This window comes from Solea solea, chromosome 10, assembly GCF_958295425.1.
Source record: "Solea solea chromosome 10, fSolSol10.1, whole genome shotgun sequence".
In the NCBI taxonomy this organism is placed as follows: Eukaryota; Metazoa; Chordata; class Actinopteri; order Pleuronectiformes; family Soleidae; genus Solea; species Solea solea.
In genome coordinates this window covers 2,121,275-2,136,409 of record NC_081143.1, presented here as the reverse complement: position 1 = coordinate 2,136,409, position 15,135 = coordinate 2,121,275, and the positions used below count along the sequence as shown (strand labels likewise).

Below are 15,135 nucleotides of genomic sequence, written 5' to 3'. Positions count from 1 at the left end.
AACGCAAGCTCGAGAGCTCTAGCGCCACCAACAGGACAGAGTTGGACATGCATGTATGTACATTAACTTTTGACTTGTTCATCCGTTTTTTTCTGCAACCCTTTAACATAACATATTTTAACCACACTTGGTACATAGATTCATGACATCATCATTTGGTGACCTTTGACCTCTGGGGGGATGTCAAACAGGAAGTTAGCTCATAGCTCTGCAAGGTTTTTATTTATCCAAACCAAACTTGGCACATAGTCTTATGACCCCCATCCTGATGATGCACGAATAACTTGGTGACCTTTGACCTCTGTAAGAGCATTATAATCACAGTGAGTGTGATCATATCACAGACGATCTATTACTTATTAATTATGAAACTGATGTTAGCATGTTCAATCCAGTTCAAATGCTTGTGCTTGGAGACCACAAGGAGTGGTGGAGGCCTGGGTGCCAAAGAAAGTTCAAATCCATGTTAAAAATAGTCATGATGAAGACATCAACCAAAGAGTTCTAAGTTCTAAAATGATGGCTTTAAAATGAGGTTGCTTTTCTGGATATAAGTTACTTGTGTGTTGTGTGTGTACTGTTGTGTGTTGAAATTAAAGGGGACATATTATGCAAAATCAACTTTTTAACCATTTCAATACTTATATTTGGGACTCTGGAGGCCCTACCAGTCGCCAAAGTGTGGAAAAAGAATACTCAGTCATGTTTTCGTGGTCCCCCTTAGTGTAAGTATAGGCGATAAAACATGCGACTTTGAATTCCCCGCGCTTATGACGACAGCAGGCGATCAGCGGTGCTGTCCCTAAGTGTTTTTAACTAATTTACAGTCCCGCTCTGTTTGGCTTGCAAGAACAGTGGCACTCTCGCTGTTTTCCGCGCACGCTGCCATGTTGATATTGTCAGAGAACTAGTGGAGGGAGGGGGAGAGGAATGGAGCGGAGGGAACAGGAGCTGAGCGAGTGAACGCAGTAACAAGGACAAATCAGAAACCCCCTGGAAGAAGTGGGTGTGTGTTTGCCTGTGTCTCATTTGCATATAAAGGGACCAGGCACAAAAATGAGCATTCTGAAAGGGGCCGGTTTGGCAGGGTTATTGAACTGCTATGGTGCTTCATCCTTATGGTATTTTGACCAAAGCATGTCACTGACATGTTCATTAGGACACCAGGGAACTATTTTAACTTGAGAAATAGGGTATAATATGTCTCCTTTAAGTAAACAGTTTAAACACAGCGCCCCCAGAGGTCAAAGGTCACCTTTTTTGTGGTATCCCCAGGATGATGTCATGAATCTATGTACCAAGTTTGGTTAAATATGTTAAAGGCTTGCAGAGAAATTGGCTTACTTCCTGTTTGGTGACCTCAACGTCATGTTTGATTGGCTGCCACGGCCAAGTGCCTTTGAATTTCAAGATGTTGAATGCATTCGTGTGGCATGGTCTGAAGATCATCTGAACGATGTTTTGAGAAGATTACACAAAATGTGTGACAAGAGAAGCCTTTGAAAGGTTATGGATCAAAGATGGCAGAAAATCCAATATGGCCGAAAAAAACATTAAGGGTGCGTTGAACTCGGCTTGGCCCGAGGGTTCTTTTGTGAAAAACGGATGAACAAGTCAAAAGTTAATGTACATACATGCATGTCCAACTTTGTCCTGTTGGTGGCGCTAGAGCTCTTGAGCTTGCGTTGCTTACACAGTATAACAGCAGTTATTAACACAGTTAACAGCAGAACACCCGTTACTTGAACCCAAGTAACGGGTGGTCTGCTGTTAAATTATTACAATATTGGGGAATTATTACATTATCAGGACCTGCGAAATGAAGGCTAACCTGATAATGTAATAACCTCCCATTAATGTAATACTTTATTACATTATTGGTAAAAATTGTATTACATTATTGGGAAATGCACTTTATTACATTATCGGGAAGTTATTACATTATCAGGTTTTATTACATTTTCAATGGACTCAAGTGCAAATTTTTATTACATTATCGGGGTTATTACATTATCAGGGATTTATTACATTATCAGGTTCTACAAGGCATGCTGGGTCGGGGGGAATGAATCCAGGGACTTGAGGCCATGAGTGAAAAGAAGCTTCCAGGCTTCATTGACTGACTCGCAGTTCTTACTATACATGAGTACAGTCCAGCGTTCGAGAACTCGCATGTGCACTGATTCCAGTGTGAGGCTGGTTGGGACTTGGGTGATCGCAATGAGGGTGTCGGGGACTTCTGGGTAAGCTGCCCACGCATTCCATGCAGTTTTTTTTCCAATTCCACACATTGCTGACACGTCACATCCTGTGAACGCGTGGAAGAGGGGCGGTGCTTGGGATTTTTGAGGTCCCAGCATTTTTGAGATGTGATGGATTGGAATATCTCTATATGCCTTCCCTGATCCAAAACCAATCCACAGCTCTGAGAGCCCTAATTCCTGGAACAGATTGATGGCCAGCACAACCACATCCCTGCCTACTGTCCTCAGGTAAGCCTTGGTGTGACCCTGTTCAGCAGCATGACGCAAATGTAGCATCATTGGCGTGTCTGCTTCCTCATCACTGATGTACTGAAACGTGTCTTTATGTTGACTGTCCTTGAGGAACTTCTGCCATTGAGCTCCCTTTGGCAGCGGTATCTTAGCGGAAATCGTGTTCTGTACCCTGCTGTCCCACCACGCTTAACGCAAGTCTGGGATTTGAGACTTGCCTCTATATACTTGTCCCAGACTGCATCCACTCTTGTCGTCCTGTCAGTTATATGGTATCAAGTCCATCTGAGTGTACTCAGACAATTTCGCCCACTGGGATTTGATGATGTGTATGACTGCTGTCATATCAAGAACGACCACAGAAGCTTCTTTGGCTGATGGAGAGGGGCCAGGACCTGAGTGAATGAATGAATGAATGAATGAATGAATGAGTTTATTTCAACCAGCAGTAGCAGATCATACTAATGAACAGAAGATTTCAAATAAAGACTAGACGATTAAGGGTTACAGCAGAAGGAGAGCTTAAAGGTGCAGAACCCTTGTTCACCCTATCTAAGACAGACAGAAAATATGATATATACAGAGCTGGCGTTCCTGGTAAGCACCCAAGAATATCTGACTTGGCTCCTGACAGCAGCTTGCCTTGATCGGACAAATATGGAGGCTCACGTATCCAGATCAGGACGGGCTTGTAGGGACATGAAGAGCTTGGTGACAAGAGCTGTATTTGCCTTGGCAGACCCCAACTTGGTGGCCCCCCTCTTCAGATCCACGGGGTGGTCTGTTCGTGAATGTGTACAAATTGGTCCTTGGAATGACATCAGATAGTGGCTTGGTGGCTTTTTCTATTCTGTCTCTTACAAACTCTGTGAACATGGCTTTGCCAATATTAGGAGCTTCCCTGAGGGAATTGGAGATCTCATGGTCAATGACCTCACCAGTGTCTAGGGTGATGAACTCTGTACCTATTTCTTTGAAGGAATTGACTATTTTATCTTCCTTTGCAAGATCGCATTGTTCTTTCAGATGATTGAGGAATTTCTTCTGTTCTGTTCAGCAGCTGAGGACTCTGGATGTTCCAGACTTTCCTTCTTGCTTGAGGCAAAAAAACAGGCAACTTCAAACTCATTAATGGCCCGTATCACTGCCGGTGATGAGCTCGTTTATCTCCTTCTCCTCTTGCTGGTCATACAGGCCCTTTGAACCACTGTCCTCCTTCGAGTCATGGGACTATGGTGGCCTTCACATGCAGGATGTCGCTGTTCCTCATTGGCCTGTTAAGCTTTTCTCTGGTTTGTTGAAGAATAAAGATGGCAGCTCATAAGGCAAAGTCCTTGTCTTAAGTACATATTAAAGACTTATTCTCAGGCAACAAGCAAAAAACAGATTTTAATATAAATGTGATTATACTCCATACTCACTGGACCTTTAAGCTATATGCATCTATAGAAAACGATTCTATGCCACCTTCGTTCATTCAGAAATATAAAATATATATATATAATATAAAATATTTCTTTTGGATGCAGCTTGCCTTCCAATGTATGTGTATTTAACTTAGAAACACTATTATAAGGTCATTTAGCCTTCCTGAAGCTATTCAATGGCTGAATTTATTTGATTTATGAAATCTTAGGCCTATTTATTCAGCATGTGCATGAAATCATGGATTTTACAGCTGCATGTCACAATTCCCTGATTGATTACTGCTACTGATGAGCTGGACAAATCAGTGTGGAACCAATCCACGCTTAGTAACAATTGTTACTAAGCAAAAATATTTACCTTTTTTTGCTCCTCTACAATCAGGTCAGTGTCACTTACAGTTTGAAGATGTGGAACAATCCACAACAACAACAAAAATCTGATATATAGAAATGTGAAATGGTACAAGAAAGAAAAGATATTCTTTTTAACTTGTTTTTTTTTTATTACCTTTAGACGTCTTTTGAGGGGACTGAAAGACAGCAGGTACACTTGGTTTATTTAGTTTTTAAAACTTCCCAAAAACAATGGGATGGAATCGCCATTTGTCTGCATAACAACTCAAGGTCAAATCTAGTGTCTTATAAGAAGGGACGGACAGCACAGGGGGGAGTTTCCCCGTTGTGGAAAACGTCTCAGCGTGCAAACAGTTATATGGAGGATCTCTTATGGAGTAACCTGTAAACAGGACAAACTTATTAGTGGTGCTGATATCAGTAGTTTATTGTATGTTAAGTCCAACACATTCAAAATGGAAAGGAAAAAAAGAACGAAAAGAAAAGAAAATCAAAAGATTCTCAACCTGCAACAGTTTTGTAATAGCAATAACAGTAAACACAATAAACTGAAGATGGCAGCCAACTGTTTACCACATCCGCTAAAGCCAAGAAGGTTCTACTTCAATTTAACAAAAAGAAGGAAGAAAGAAAAGGAAAACGGGTGGAATGATTCACATTGAGGATCCACTCTACTACATTTTCAACCACAGGAAAGTAAATGCACAGCCTTGTTTTACTCATCCTTCTACTTTGGTGGATCCATTTATGTTTGGGAAAAAAAAGACAAAGAAAAAAACCTCAAAACAGAAGAACTGTTCAACAGCAAATGCAATATGTTTTAACTTAATTTTTTTTTTTCTTTTTTTTTTTTTAACCACCACTACAATGTAAAAGCACAAGATTGGTCTGAAAGCATGATGGCTCTTCTTCACTCTTTACTGACCATTGTTGTAGAAAGTGCCTGTATTCACCAATTACATGACCAAACATTTGGAGTAGCGGCACCAATTGAGTTAAAACTTTCAAAAGGGCTGTAGTTAACATCGAATTATGTGTCAAAGGGTGATGACAAAACTATCCCAAAATATTTAATCTCACCCGACAAGGGAGAGCAGCCAAAAACTGCATTAGAACATGTGTGCACATCAAATTATGTCCCAACTGTGAGAGCGCAAACATTTCACACTGAATCTTGTTTTCACTGCCAGAGGAGAAATTTGGAGAGGCTTGTGTTCAAAGTGAGATTGTCCCAGAAAATGTTGAAAATAGTGCAATACCAGACAAGGAAGACCTCATTAGTATTTGTCCAAAAAATGCTACGTAAATTTTCACTTCCATTTCAGTGCAAGATCATGAAAACAAAAAATAAATGTCATGTTTTCCTCTCCAGCTAAGACCTAATGCCTTCCCACCTGACGAGTGGCAAAAACAAAAAATTCCCCAGGACACGGAGGAATCAACTGGTAAGGCAATGAGATTAGATTTGCCTTGAAGTAAAAAAATAAAAATAAGCACAATGAACAATCAGCATATGAAAACACAAATGCATTAATGGCTAGAAAAGTGACAATAATTACGTGCTTGTTTGTAGGCTAGAGCTGCCGCCAGCCCATGCGCACACATTACAAAATAGTTTCCGAGTAAAGAACAGTCCGATAACTTGTGAGTTAAAGAATCAACCCAAGTGCTGCCGTGAGAGGCAGCAACTACGGTCAAGCTGACGGTGTGGATCAACAGGGTCAGAATCCCATTGAGACAATAAATACAAACCGTAGTTCACTGGGATCACGTGTGTGTGTGAAGCTATGACTTTGTTAAACCAAGGACCAAGCATTTCACTGTCGTCATCCGTATTTTAATGTACCTTTTTTTGGTTGGGCGTTGCTTGGTTGATGCACCTCTTAACCATTTAACATCAAACTGAAGTCGAGGCACCTATTGTCTCTTAAAAACCCAGAACAGACAATAAAAAAAGACAAATGTATAAAACACACAGCAGATCATCTTAGGTAGTAAAACAGTATGGAAAATGAAATTTGCACCTGGAAATAAAAACTTAATCTTGTGAATACTGCAGTTTGTTTTTTTTAATCTGCTCCCAGTCGACAATAGTTCAAAATGAGCAGCTCCATATCTTAGGAGGCAGCAAGTCCCAAACCGTTTTTTTTGTTGTTTTTTTGTAACTTTAGTAAGACTGGAAAGGTGAAATAGAAGGCACCATCATGCTTTTATCAAGTTGAAAGAAAAAAAATATACACATATATACACACAAAACCAAACATACAGTAAACTATGATCTTCGCTGCACATTTATTCTGTTGTCTGCACTTAAGACAAGAAGGGAGGCAAGAGGGAGGTAAAAGGTGCATCCATCCCAGTTCTGCGATCTAACTGGCAGGGAAAAACATGAAGAAAAATAAACTTGGAATCCAAAGGGGGGGAAAGCGAGCTCTCCATCATCACCACTCTTTTATTGTTCGACTTTGAGTTTTATCCTTTGGCCCCCAAATCTCTTGGTGAAAGTCCAGGATTTGCACTTTTTAAATTTGATTTATTAACAAGAAAAATATAATGCAGATTTTGCTTGTCATGTTGTCCATCCAGCAGTAATTGAAGTGTAGTTTTGGGTCAAAAGTGTGAAAAGTACATTGGTCACAGCAGACGGGCTGTGAGCGAGGCCTGCCCCAGTAAGTCGTATAGCTACGAGACAAAAGAGGTCTCTCCAGCTGCGTTCCGAGCATGGGTGTCAATGCAACATGACAAAAAGTACCTATTAGTGCATATTGATGAGTGCATTATGCAATTTCAAAGCAGTGGTCTCTCAAAAGGAAAAAGTAAAAAGGCAGGCCTTTTCCCCTGGTACTGCACAAATTTTGCATCTCACTCTTTTCCAACAGTAATGGGCAGAAAACTACCATATAAAATGTGCAATAGAGGGATTTCGTGAAGCAGCGCCCCAGTTAAGTCAAGGCATATAATCTCTTTTCCAAATGATGGGCTGTATTATCGTAGTTTAAAGTCTCATCAGTCCCTCTTAATATGGCAAATTACTCCTGGTTGGTTTGCCTTTTTTCACGAATTTACAAATTAAAGTTTGTGAATTCTTGAGCTACCTAAAAAGTATGCTCAACTCACAAATAACAAGGAAAATTTGTGTTTGCGTATTTTGTTTCGTCTATTTCACAAACAAATGGTTGACAGGCTGTGTCACATTCCAAAGCAAAGAGGGAACAAAAAATAAAAAAATAAACAAAAAACAAAAATATGTTTATACATGGAGATTTCTTTTCGTTAACGAGAACGGTTGAGCATGAAGAACTCTTGTTCTTCCACACTGAAGGTGGTGCGCTGGTTCAGCGGCGTTGGGTTGTGAAGCGACCCTCTCCCTGCCCACCAGAACCTCTTCCAGAGCCCATTCCAGGTTTAGGCGCCATGCCGCCTCGGGGTGGGGGTCCCCGCCCATCGCGCTCACGCATCATTCCACTTCCTACGATGTTTCGTGAACCTCCGGGGACCCGATCGTTGCGCCTCATGTCCCGGCGCTCATCTCCTCCTCCACGAATCTCTCGTTCACGCACCGCCCTCGTCTTCTTCTCCTCTACATTCAGACGCACTTCTCCTCGGAACATAATGGGCTGCAGGGAGAAAAGCAAGGTCACTACAGGAGTAAGGAGAAGTGAATATTTCCTTTTCAAATTCACCACCCATATCATTCAATGGTACACAGCTTTGTTCATCTGCACAGGACTCTGAACCAGACTGTGTTCAGAGAGACAACAGCCCCATGTGAAAATAACCACAACACTTCAATATTGGTGAAACCATGAGAGGCAGGATCATCTGGGTAAAGAATTTGTCTTTTCATTTGGTTGAATGAAAGAAGAATAACAACAAAGCAGAGAAGTGTAATGCAATGTCCAATTAAGTGTAGAAATGAGTCACCAAAACCACCACCAAATGAATGAAAGTGGGTAATGAAACGTAAATACGTGCCCCTTCTACCTTCGCCCCCAGAATTCTTTGCACAGGATCAGAATCGTCAAAGACCACAAATCCAAAGTTGGGGAGCTTTCCACCAACACCCTTAGTGTTGATCCGCAGCTCCACCACATTTCCATACGCTGCAACAAGAGAGCAAGATATCGTGTAAACAAAACAGTCAAATACACAGCTTTTTTTTTAAGAGGACATGTAAAGTGTGTTATAAACTTACTCATGAAAAACTCTTTGAGCTCACTCTCATCAATATCATGTGGGAGGTTGCCGACAAAAAGCTGGTGGCTGTCTGGGTACCGGACAATCCGCCTGCTGTCCACGTCACCAGATTCTGCATCTCCTCTGCCACCTGCAACAATGACGTTGAAAGAGAAATCAGATTAGCTGACGAACATTTATCCGCCTTAAGATACATACAAATTCTGTTAAGTTAACAGTAACTATCCTGGTATTGAAAAGGTGACACCCGGGTCACATAAAACAACTGTAAAATGATTCTGATGTGACTTTAACAGATATATTTACCTTTGTTAACAAAACTCAAGTGAGGTTTCCCCAGTTGGGACTCTGAAGATGTAACACCATCTAATAGAGATGTGCCGATAGTAAGAATTAACCAAGATAACATTTCTACAGAAATAATTTAAAAAGAAAAGAAAGATACATTTGTGGAAAATGAGGCATCATTACCAGGTCTTGGCCCCCGTGCAGTAAAGGCTGGTCTGTCTCGTGTGCGCTGGTCTCTGGGCCGAAGGGGTGCCGTCTGTGTCTCCATCTTGGCGTCAACTCTGGGCTGTATTGCAGAAGGTTATAGATTTAAAATAAATAAAACGTGTGCACCAAAAAGTCCCCTGAATCAGTTTTATACAGTACGAGGGGATCTGGGGGACATCAGAGTGGCAGCCTATTTTAAGTCTCTCCCCTTTTCTCTATTCTCACTGAACTTTTCCTTGTTGGTTACCTGTGAGCTTGACACTTTAACAACATGGGGTGGGATTCCAGATGAGGTGACTGTGCCGGCGGGAGGCAGGTTTTTACTGGTCACCAAGGCCCAGGAGAAGGTCTGTGAGGGATGCAATAATGCATCATTAAGACGGTAATGGCATCCAAATGACTGACTATTCTACCGTAATAAGTGGGTGTAGTATTGGTCAGGGCAATAAGGTAAAGACAATATAAATAAAAAAAATTTAAAAAAAAACAGCCAACCAAGCAAACAAAAACTAATGACAGAAAAAGATACATCATCATCATCTTCAAAACCTTATAAATAATGAAAATATAGGATTATAATAATTATTAACAAACTTTTAGTCCTGCTAGGTATTATAGAACCTAAACTAAGGATAGGTTTAGGTACAAATCATAGTTCATTCATAGTTTCACATGACATCACACTCCTTTGGGAACACTACCTGGAGGGCACAACATGGCTTCCTAATTCAGCCATCAGTCAAATTACTTTTTTTTTTTTAAATCACAATGGTGGACAGTTGTGTGTTTTTACAGGATTCCATCATCATCTTGAAGTTTTTATTCATATCTCTGTTTTTCTGCAGCTGTTGGATGATTTAAATGCTCACTACTTCAAAGCGATGGGTTAATAACAAGCACAGACTCCATTTTTTTGCCCTCCAGGTCCCAGCTGAAGGGACATGATTAAAAGCTATGGAACACTTTGGTCTGACCTTGGGAGGCTCCTGGGTGTTAGGTGGGGATTCCACAGGAACTGGTGAAGGTGCTTTCTCCTCCATCTCTTCCAGAACCTTCTCATCTACTTCAGGCTTTACCTCTTCTAATTTGGGCTCAGGTTCAGGATCAGGCTCTGGTTCCGGTGCTGGTTCCTCCATGGGCTCCTCTACTCCATTGCTGAAAAAGGACAAATCAACATATTAACCCTTACTAAACATGTATTAAGCAAAAAAGGGCAAAAATCATCATACTAGATCTGCAAAACACATCCCAGTTTATTAGGGTTATGATTAATTTTCCACATACGTAACAGGGTGTGGTTCATAATAGGTGGTGCTGCTGGGGCTTTCCTGAAGTGGCTCAGGGGAAGGCTGCCTCTCCTCAGGCTCCTCTTCAACTTCCTCCTCTGATTCTGACATTGACAAAGCAAATAAACTAATTCACTTTATGAATGCATACCATCTTTAAACCACAGAAATATGAAATGAAAACCCACAAACATGTCTGGTATTTGTCAACATCATACCTTCATCAAGCTCAGCTTCAGAATCTCCAAAAACCTCATCCTCATAACGAAAGATGTCGTTGTGGACATAGAACTTGTTTGCCACGGATCCCTAAGGAACAAATCGGACATGCAGATAGAGCATTAAGGGACATTTTTTTATATAATCATTTTATCCATGAACATTATTAATTTCAACAAGTGATTTTTTTAAACCCTGACATATGTATATTGCTTACATTGTATTATGGTAGTGAGTGCGATTTAATTACAGTGTACGACGTAACATTTAGCCAGTCTCTGATAATTACTTGTGCATGTATAAAACTCCACTGCAATGCTCATTCATGGCACAACACAGAAGTACTCACCTCTGGTGCAAGCACAAACGTTTGCATAAACTTCCTCATGGGCTGACCATTGTTGGACAGTTCTCCAAGGACTTGAACCACCACGCCATCACTCAATGTCGCGTGGGCATCAACATGCCGGATTTTTGTGTGGCATTCACTGAACTGCAGGGACATAACCTTCTTGTGGATTTCCTGTGAGAGTAGAGGCAGGTGGACAAAAATCAAACAAAAAAGATGAGAATATGTCCTTTGTTAACACTTAGTAAAATTAATTTATTTTTTATGAGGAGTATTTTTTTTCAATTCAGTTGTGTTCACTTTTACACAAATGATATTTAACCAGCAACCTTACACATTGTATAATTTTTTTTTTTAAATGGGAAAGTGGCCAAGAGCTCATACCGCTTGCCCATACACCGCTTCTGCCAGTTTCCCATTTGGGTCAAGTCCTCCATGAACATAGGAAGAGTTCCTCCCATAAAACCTAAAAGGAAAAGCATTAAGACAGTTAAGCTACTAACAACACCATAGGTTTTAGAGTCTAAAACATAAAAAAAATCAAATTTTAGACCTTACCTGTGAAGGAAATCTGGTGCCTTGTTTAAGAGTGTGTAATACTGCCTCACAAACTCCCGCCCGACAAGCAGGGGACTTGGCTTCTCCATCACCATTTCTTTGGTAAACAATATTAAGTGCTGAAAAAGAAGATAGCCATGATTTAGTTGTGGTGCCACCAGTGTGAGACAACACAATCAGTTGATGCACATTTCTAAAAAGTGTTACAAAAGCTGTATAATAAATTAGATTTTAAATGTATGGGCTGTTGGTTGTGCTACTGGGGAACTGAACTTTTCATGCTTTTGTAATAACATTAGAAGAAAATTCAGTACAATTCAGCAACACACAGATATTAGCAGCCTCAAAATAATCAATTATCACACTATTTAAATAACATATTAACCTGTTGAACCTGGTTATAGTAGCTAGTGACTGAGCTTAGTGGAATGCTTTTGTATTCATTTACATCTCGAGGTACCTGAAGAACAAGAGACAAAGGCTTGACACATAAAGCCTAGAAGTCCGTCACATGTTTACATGATTAATCCCAAATGACGTGTCACTGAGTATGAAAGTCCAAAAACGGAGCGTTTCACTTTCTTTGTCTCACTGGGCCCATGGATTAGCTGACCCTCATCAGTCCCACAGCAGACGCGAGACAGCTGACTGGTTAGCTCGCTGGCTAACACACTAGCTAACATTTGTCCAACTGCGCCATCATGACAATCCAACGAGACAAAGAGGGAACCCGGTTGTAAACGAAAGGAGAAGCGACACATGCTGAAAGTTGTGCACAACAGAAGGCGAACTACACAAGAGTTAAAACTGTACATGTGAAACTATACAGCCCATAGATGTGAGAAGCACACCGCAGCACTGCTTTGTAAACAACAGGCCTTAGCTGGGCCTCAAGTGTCGTTCCTAACATTTGTCGCATTTCATTTGTCGTCATAACACAACACACTCGTTATTGGAATCGTGCAAGTTCGTGCTCCATATTTCAAAAACGTTATACGCCGAAATGTTCGATCAAATCAACTTTGTCCGAACTGTAAAGTGACCCGAAAGGACGTGAATGCTAATCTACAGCCTCTTCGCTCACCGCTAAAGTTAGCTCGGTAGCTGCAGCTAACTTGTGGCGTCGTCGTTATTCCTCCAGCCGGTGGTCAGATTGAGAGCGAATAGAAACGCAATGGTGCGGTTGTTGCGCTCATGCAACTGACACCTGACAATCACGTTATTTTAATTTGCACAAAGACAAGCTAAGAGAATCACTGACGTCAAACCCAGTAAGTGTACGTCTGTGTGGTAAAAGGATCGACATCGTACAAACGTCGCGTTTGAAATGGCATTGAATAGTAACTGTACATAAAACCACACCGTTTGACACGATTCTACTGTTTTTTTAAAAACCAGCAAGAACCCAAAATGTCCAGTTCCTGTTGTGCAATTATCAGAAGGGCAAGCTCAAAGCTGAGCTACCTGCAACAAAACAAAGGAACGCACATTTGACACATTAAGCCGATTCCGTAAAAGTGGTTATCAACTAAGCTTATTTGGGCTCTTTGTGTGCTAGCGACCAGGTTAACTGGCAGAAACTGACAAGTCGCTTATCGGTTATGTAGCAGCGGAGGTTTTGAATAGACAATGCAGCTAACGTTAGCTGCTATGGTTAGCTTAGTTGTCAGCCGTCTCATAGATAATTTAGCTTTAAAAAGGCTAACTTACCTTATGAATGACCTATCTATATAGACAGAATTCTTTGAAATAAATAACTACGAGTAACCGATTGTATACTGTTCTGAATACAAACTGTTCAGGGCGAAATATTGAAATATTTCCCCCGTTCGACTACCTAACGATTTATGATCTCTGTTGTACCAGAGATTGAAGATTTAAAGTGATAGGGACGATTTATTGTTTTACCCCTGCAGTCTGGGGCAGGGAACCCCCATCACAACGATTCAACCAATGGACTGTTTACACTGGGCAACATAAATTATGACGTAAGACAACTAATCCCGCCCCAAGACCTTTCACTGTAAAATGGAACAGATAAAATAAGTGAAGCATCTCATTATTTCACCTCGACTCAAATGTAACAGTGTGGAAATTCATTTCTTTCATTTAACTTGAATCCAGTGTCGTTCAACTCACTCTGAGTTCCTATAGCTGAAACAATTAATCGATTATTAATCGATTACTAAATTAATCGACAACTATTTTGATAATCGATTAATTGGTTTGAAGCTTTTTTCATGATTAAAACAAGATTTCTGATAGTTTAAGCTTCTATTTTTATAGAATTTTCTTCATTTCTTTGCTCTGGATAACAAAGAAATCATTAAAAGTGAATCATTTTGGTTTGTGGACAAGACAAGACATTTGAGAACATCATCATTTCCAGGCTTGACGAACACCAATCAACATTTTTTAAGGTTTTCTGATATTTTATGGACCAAACGATTAATCAATTAATCAAGAAAATATTCGACAGATTAATCGATTATGAAAATGATCGTTAGTTGCAGCTCTAGTCAACATCTTTGGAAATACTCATGCAGTCTAGCCCTCTGCCTAAAGTCAGAATTCATTTTAATTTAAGACTACTTACCAAATGGAGACTCAGTTGAGTCAAGTTCAGATGCCACAAGTTACTACAACCTTCTGCATTGCAGGATCAATGTTACTTACCACGCAGTGGTCGTTCACACTAGACCACGATAAACCCAGACCAAGTTATGACCGAGTCCAGAGAGTACTGAGACCAAAACAAGACCAAGACTTTTAAGGACAGAGACTGAGTCTGAGTCTGGATTAAGAACAAGGCAGAGTGAGTCCCACTCAAGACCAAGACCACTTCTTCTTTTTCTTTTGGCTCGTCACTTTAGGGGTCGCCACAGTAGATCGTCTGCCGCCATCTTGCCTTTTCCCTTGTGTCATCTTCTATCTCTGCAAGTGTCCTCATGTCCTCCTTCACAACATCCATGAACCGTCTCTTTTTATTATTATTACATATTAAATATCACTCTCATGTGACAAATCTTATTTGGTAGATACAGGTGTGACTTTTGAGAGAGCGTACACTCATAAAACTGTACATGTGGAGGTAAAATGATATAGGGAAAGGGGACCAGGGGACCAGGGGGCCAGGGATCCAGCAGGTTTTGATATAACTTAGAAGGTTAGAAACATCCAGATGTGGCTCTGATGTGTTTGGTTCCAACTAATGATTGTTCCTACTGTAAACTATATTATTGTTTAACAAGTTGAAGATAGACTGAGCTGTTGACCAAGACTTTTGGATGACATGAATGTTTAGAAGCCAGAGTCACAGTGACCCGTTATGCAACATGTTTTTCCAGGAATAAAGAGGAATTCCAAATAACAAACACATGCATAAGGTAATGACATACACACACACACACACACATGGGTGCACGCTCACTGAGAGACCTGCGTGGAAGTGTATAAAAGAGTGCTCACATTTTAGATCAAGGGAGGCTATTTGACTGTTGCTCCACTGCTAACATGTACATTGTAAATGACATATTACATAAAATAATGTAAATTATTTTCTCCACAAGAGTGTCCTCCCCTTTATCCAGTATAATCCCTATCCGTTGTCTGCAGGTAACCAAACCATTCCAACCTCTCTGCTGTCCCTTGAATGTTCTCATTTCTAATCGTGTCCATCATCTTCAGCTCTGCCACCTCCAGCTTTAAAACAGTGTTAGTGTCTCCACCATACATCGTAGAAGGTCTCACTACCA

General features: G+C 40.6%; 1 protein-coding gene across 7 annotated transcripts; it reads right to left on the bottom strand.

The window, feature by feature from the left end:
• Window positions 1-6,097: 6,097 nt before the first annotated feature.
• Window positions 6,098-13,268, bottom strand: g3bp2a (G3BP stress granule assembly factor 2a). Of its 7 annotated transcripts, none has more exons than XM_058640606.1 (13): window positions 13,091-13,267; window positions 11,381-11,499; window positions 11,207-11,288; window positions 10,823-10,996; window positions 10,473-10,563; window positions 10,253-10,358; window positions 9,943-10,123; window positions 9,216-9,317; window positions 8,945-9,047; window positions 8,780-8,839; window positions 8,472-8,603; window positions 8,252-8,379; window positions 6,098-7,893 (listed from the first exon to the last, which is right to left on the bottom strand). In XM_058640606.1, the coding sequence occupies exons 2-13, from the start codon at window positions 11,473-11,475 to the stop codon at window positions 7,612-7,614; spliced, it is 1,536 nt and encodes a 511-aa protein (XP_058496589.1). In that variant the 5' UTR covers window positions 11,476-11,499; window positions 13,091-13,267; the 3' UTR covers window positions 6,098-7,611. The 7 variants fall into 7 exon arrangements, with proteins under 7 accessions (XP_058496589.1, XP_058496591.1, XP_058496590.1 ...); XM_058640608.1 differs by having other exon boundaries at window positions 8,261-8,379; XM_058640607.1 differs by lacking the exon at window positions 13,091-13,267 and adding an exon at window positions 12,465-12,533.
• Between the last annotated feature and the right edge of the window lie 1,867 nt (window positions 13,269-15,135).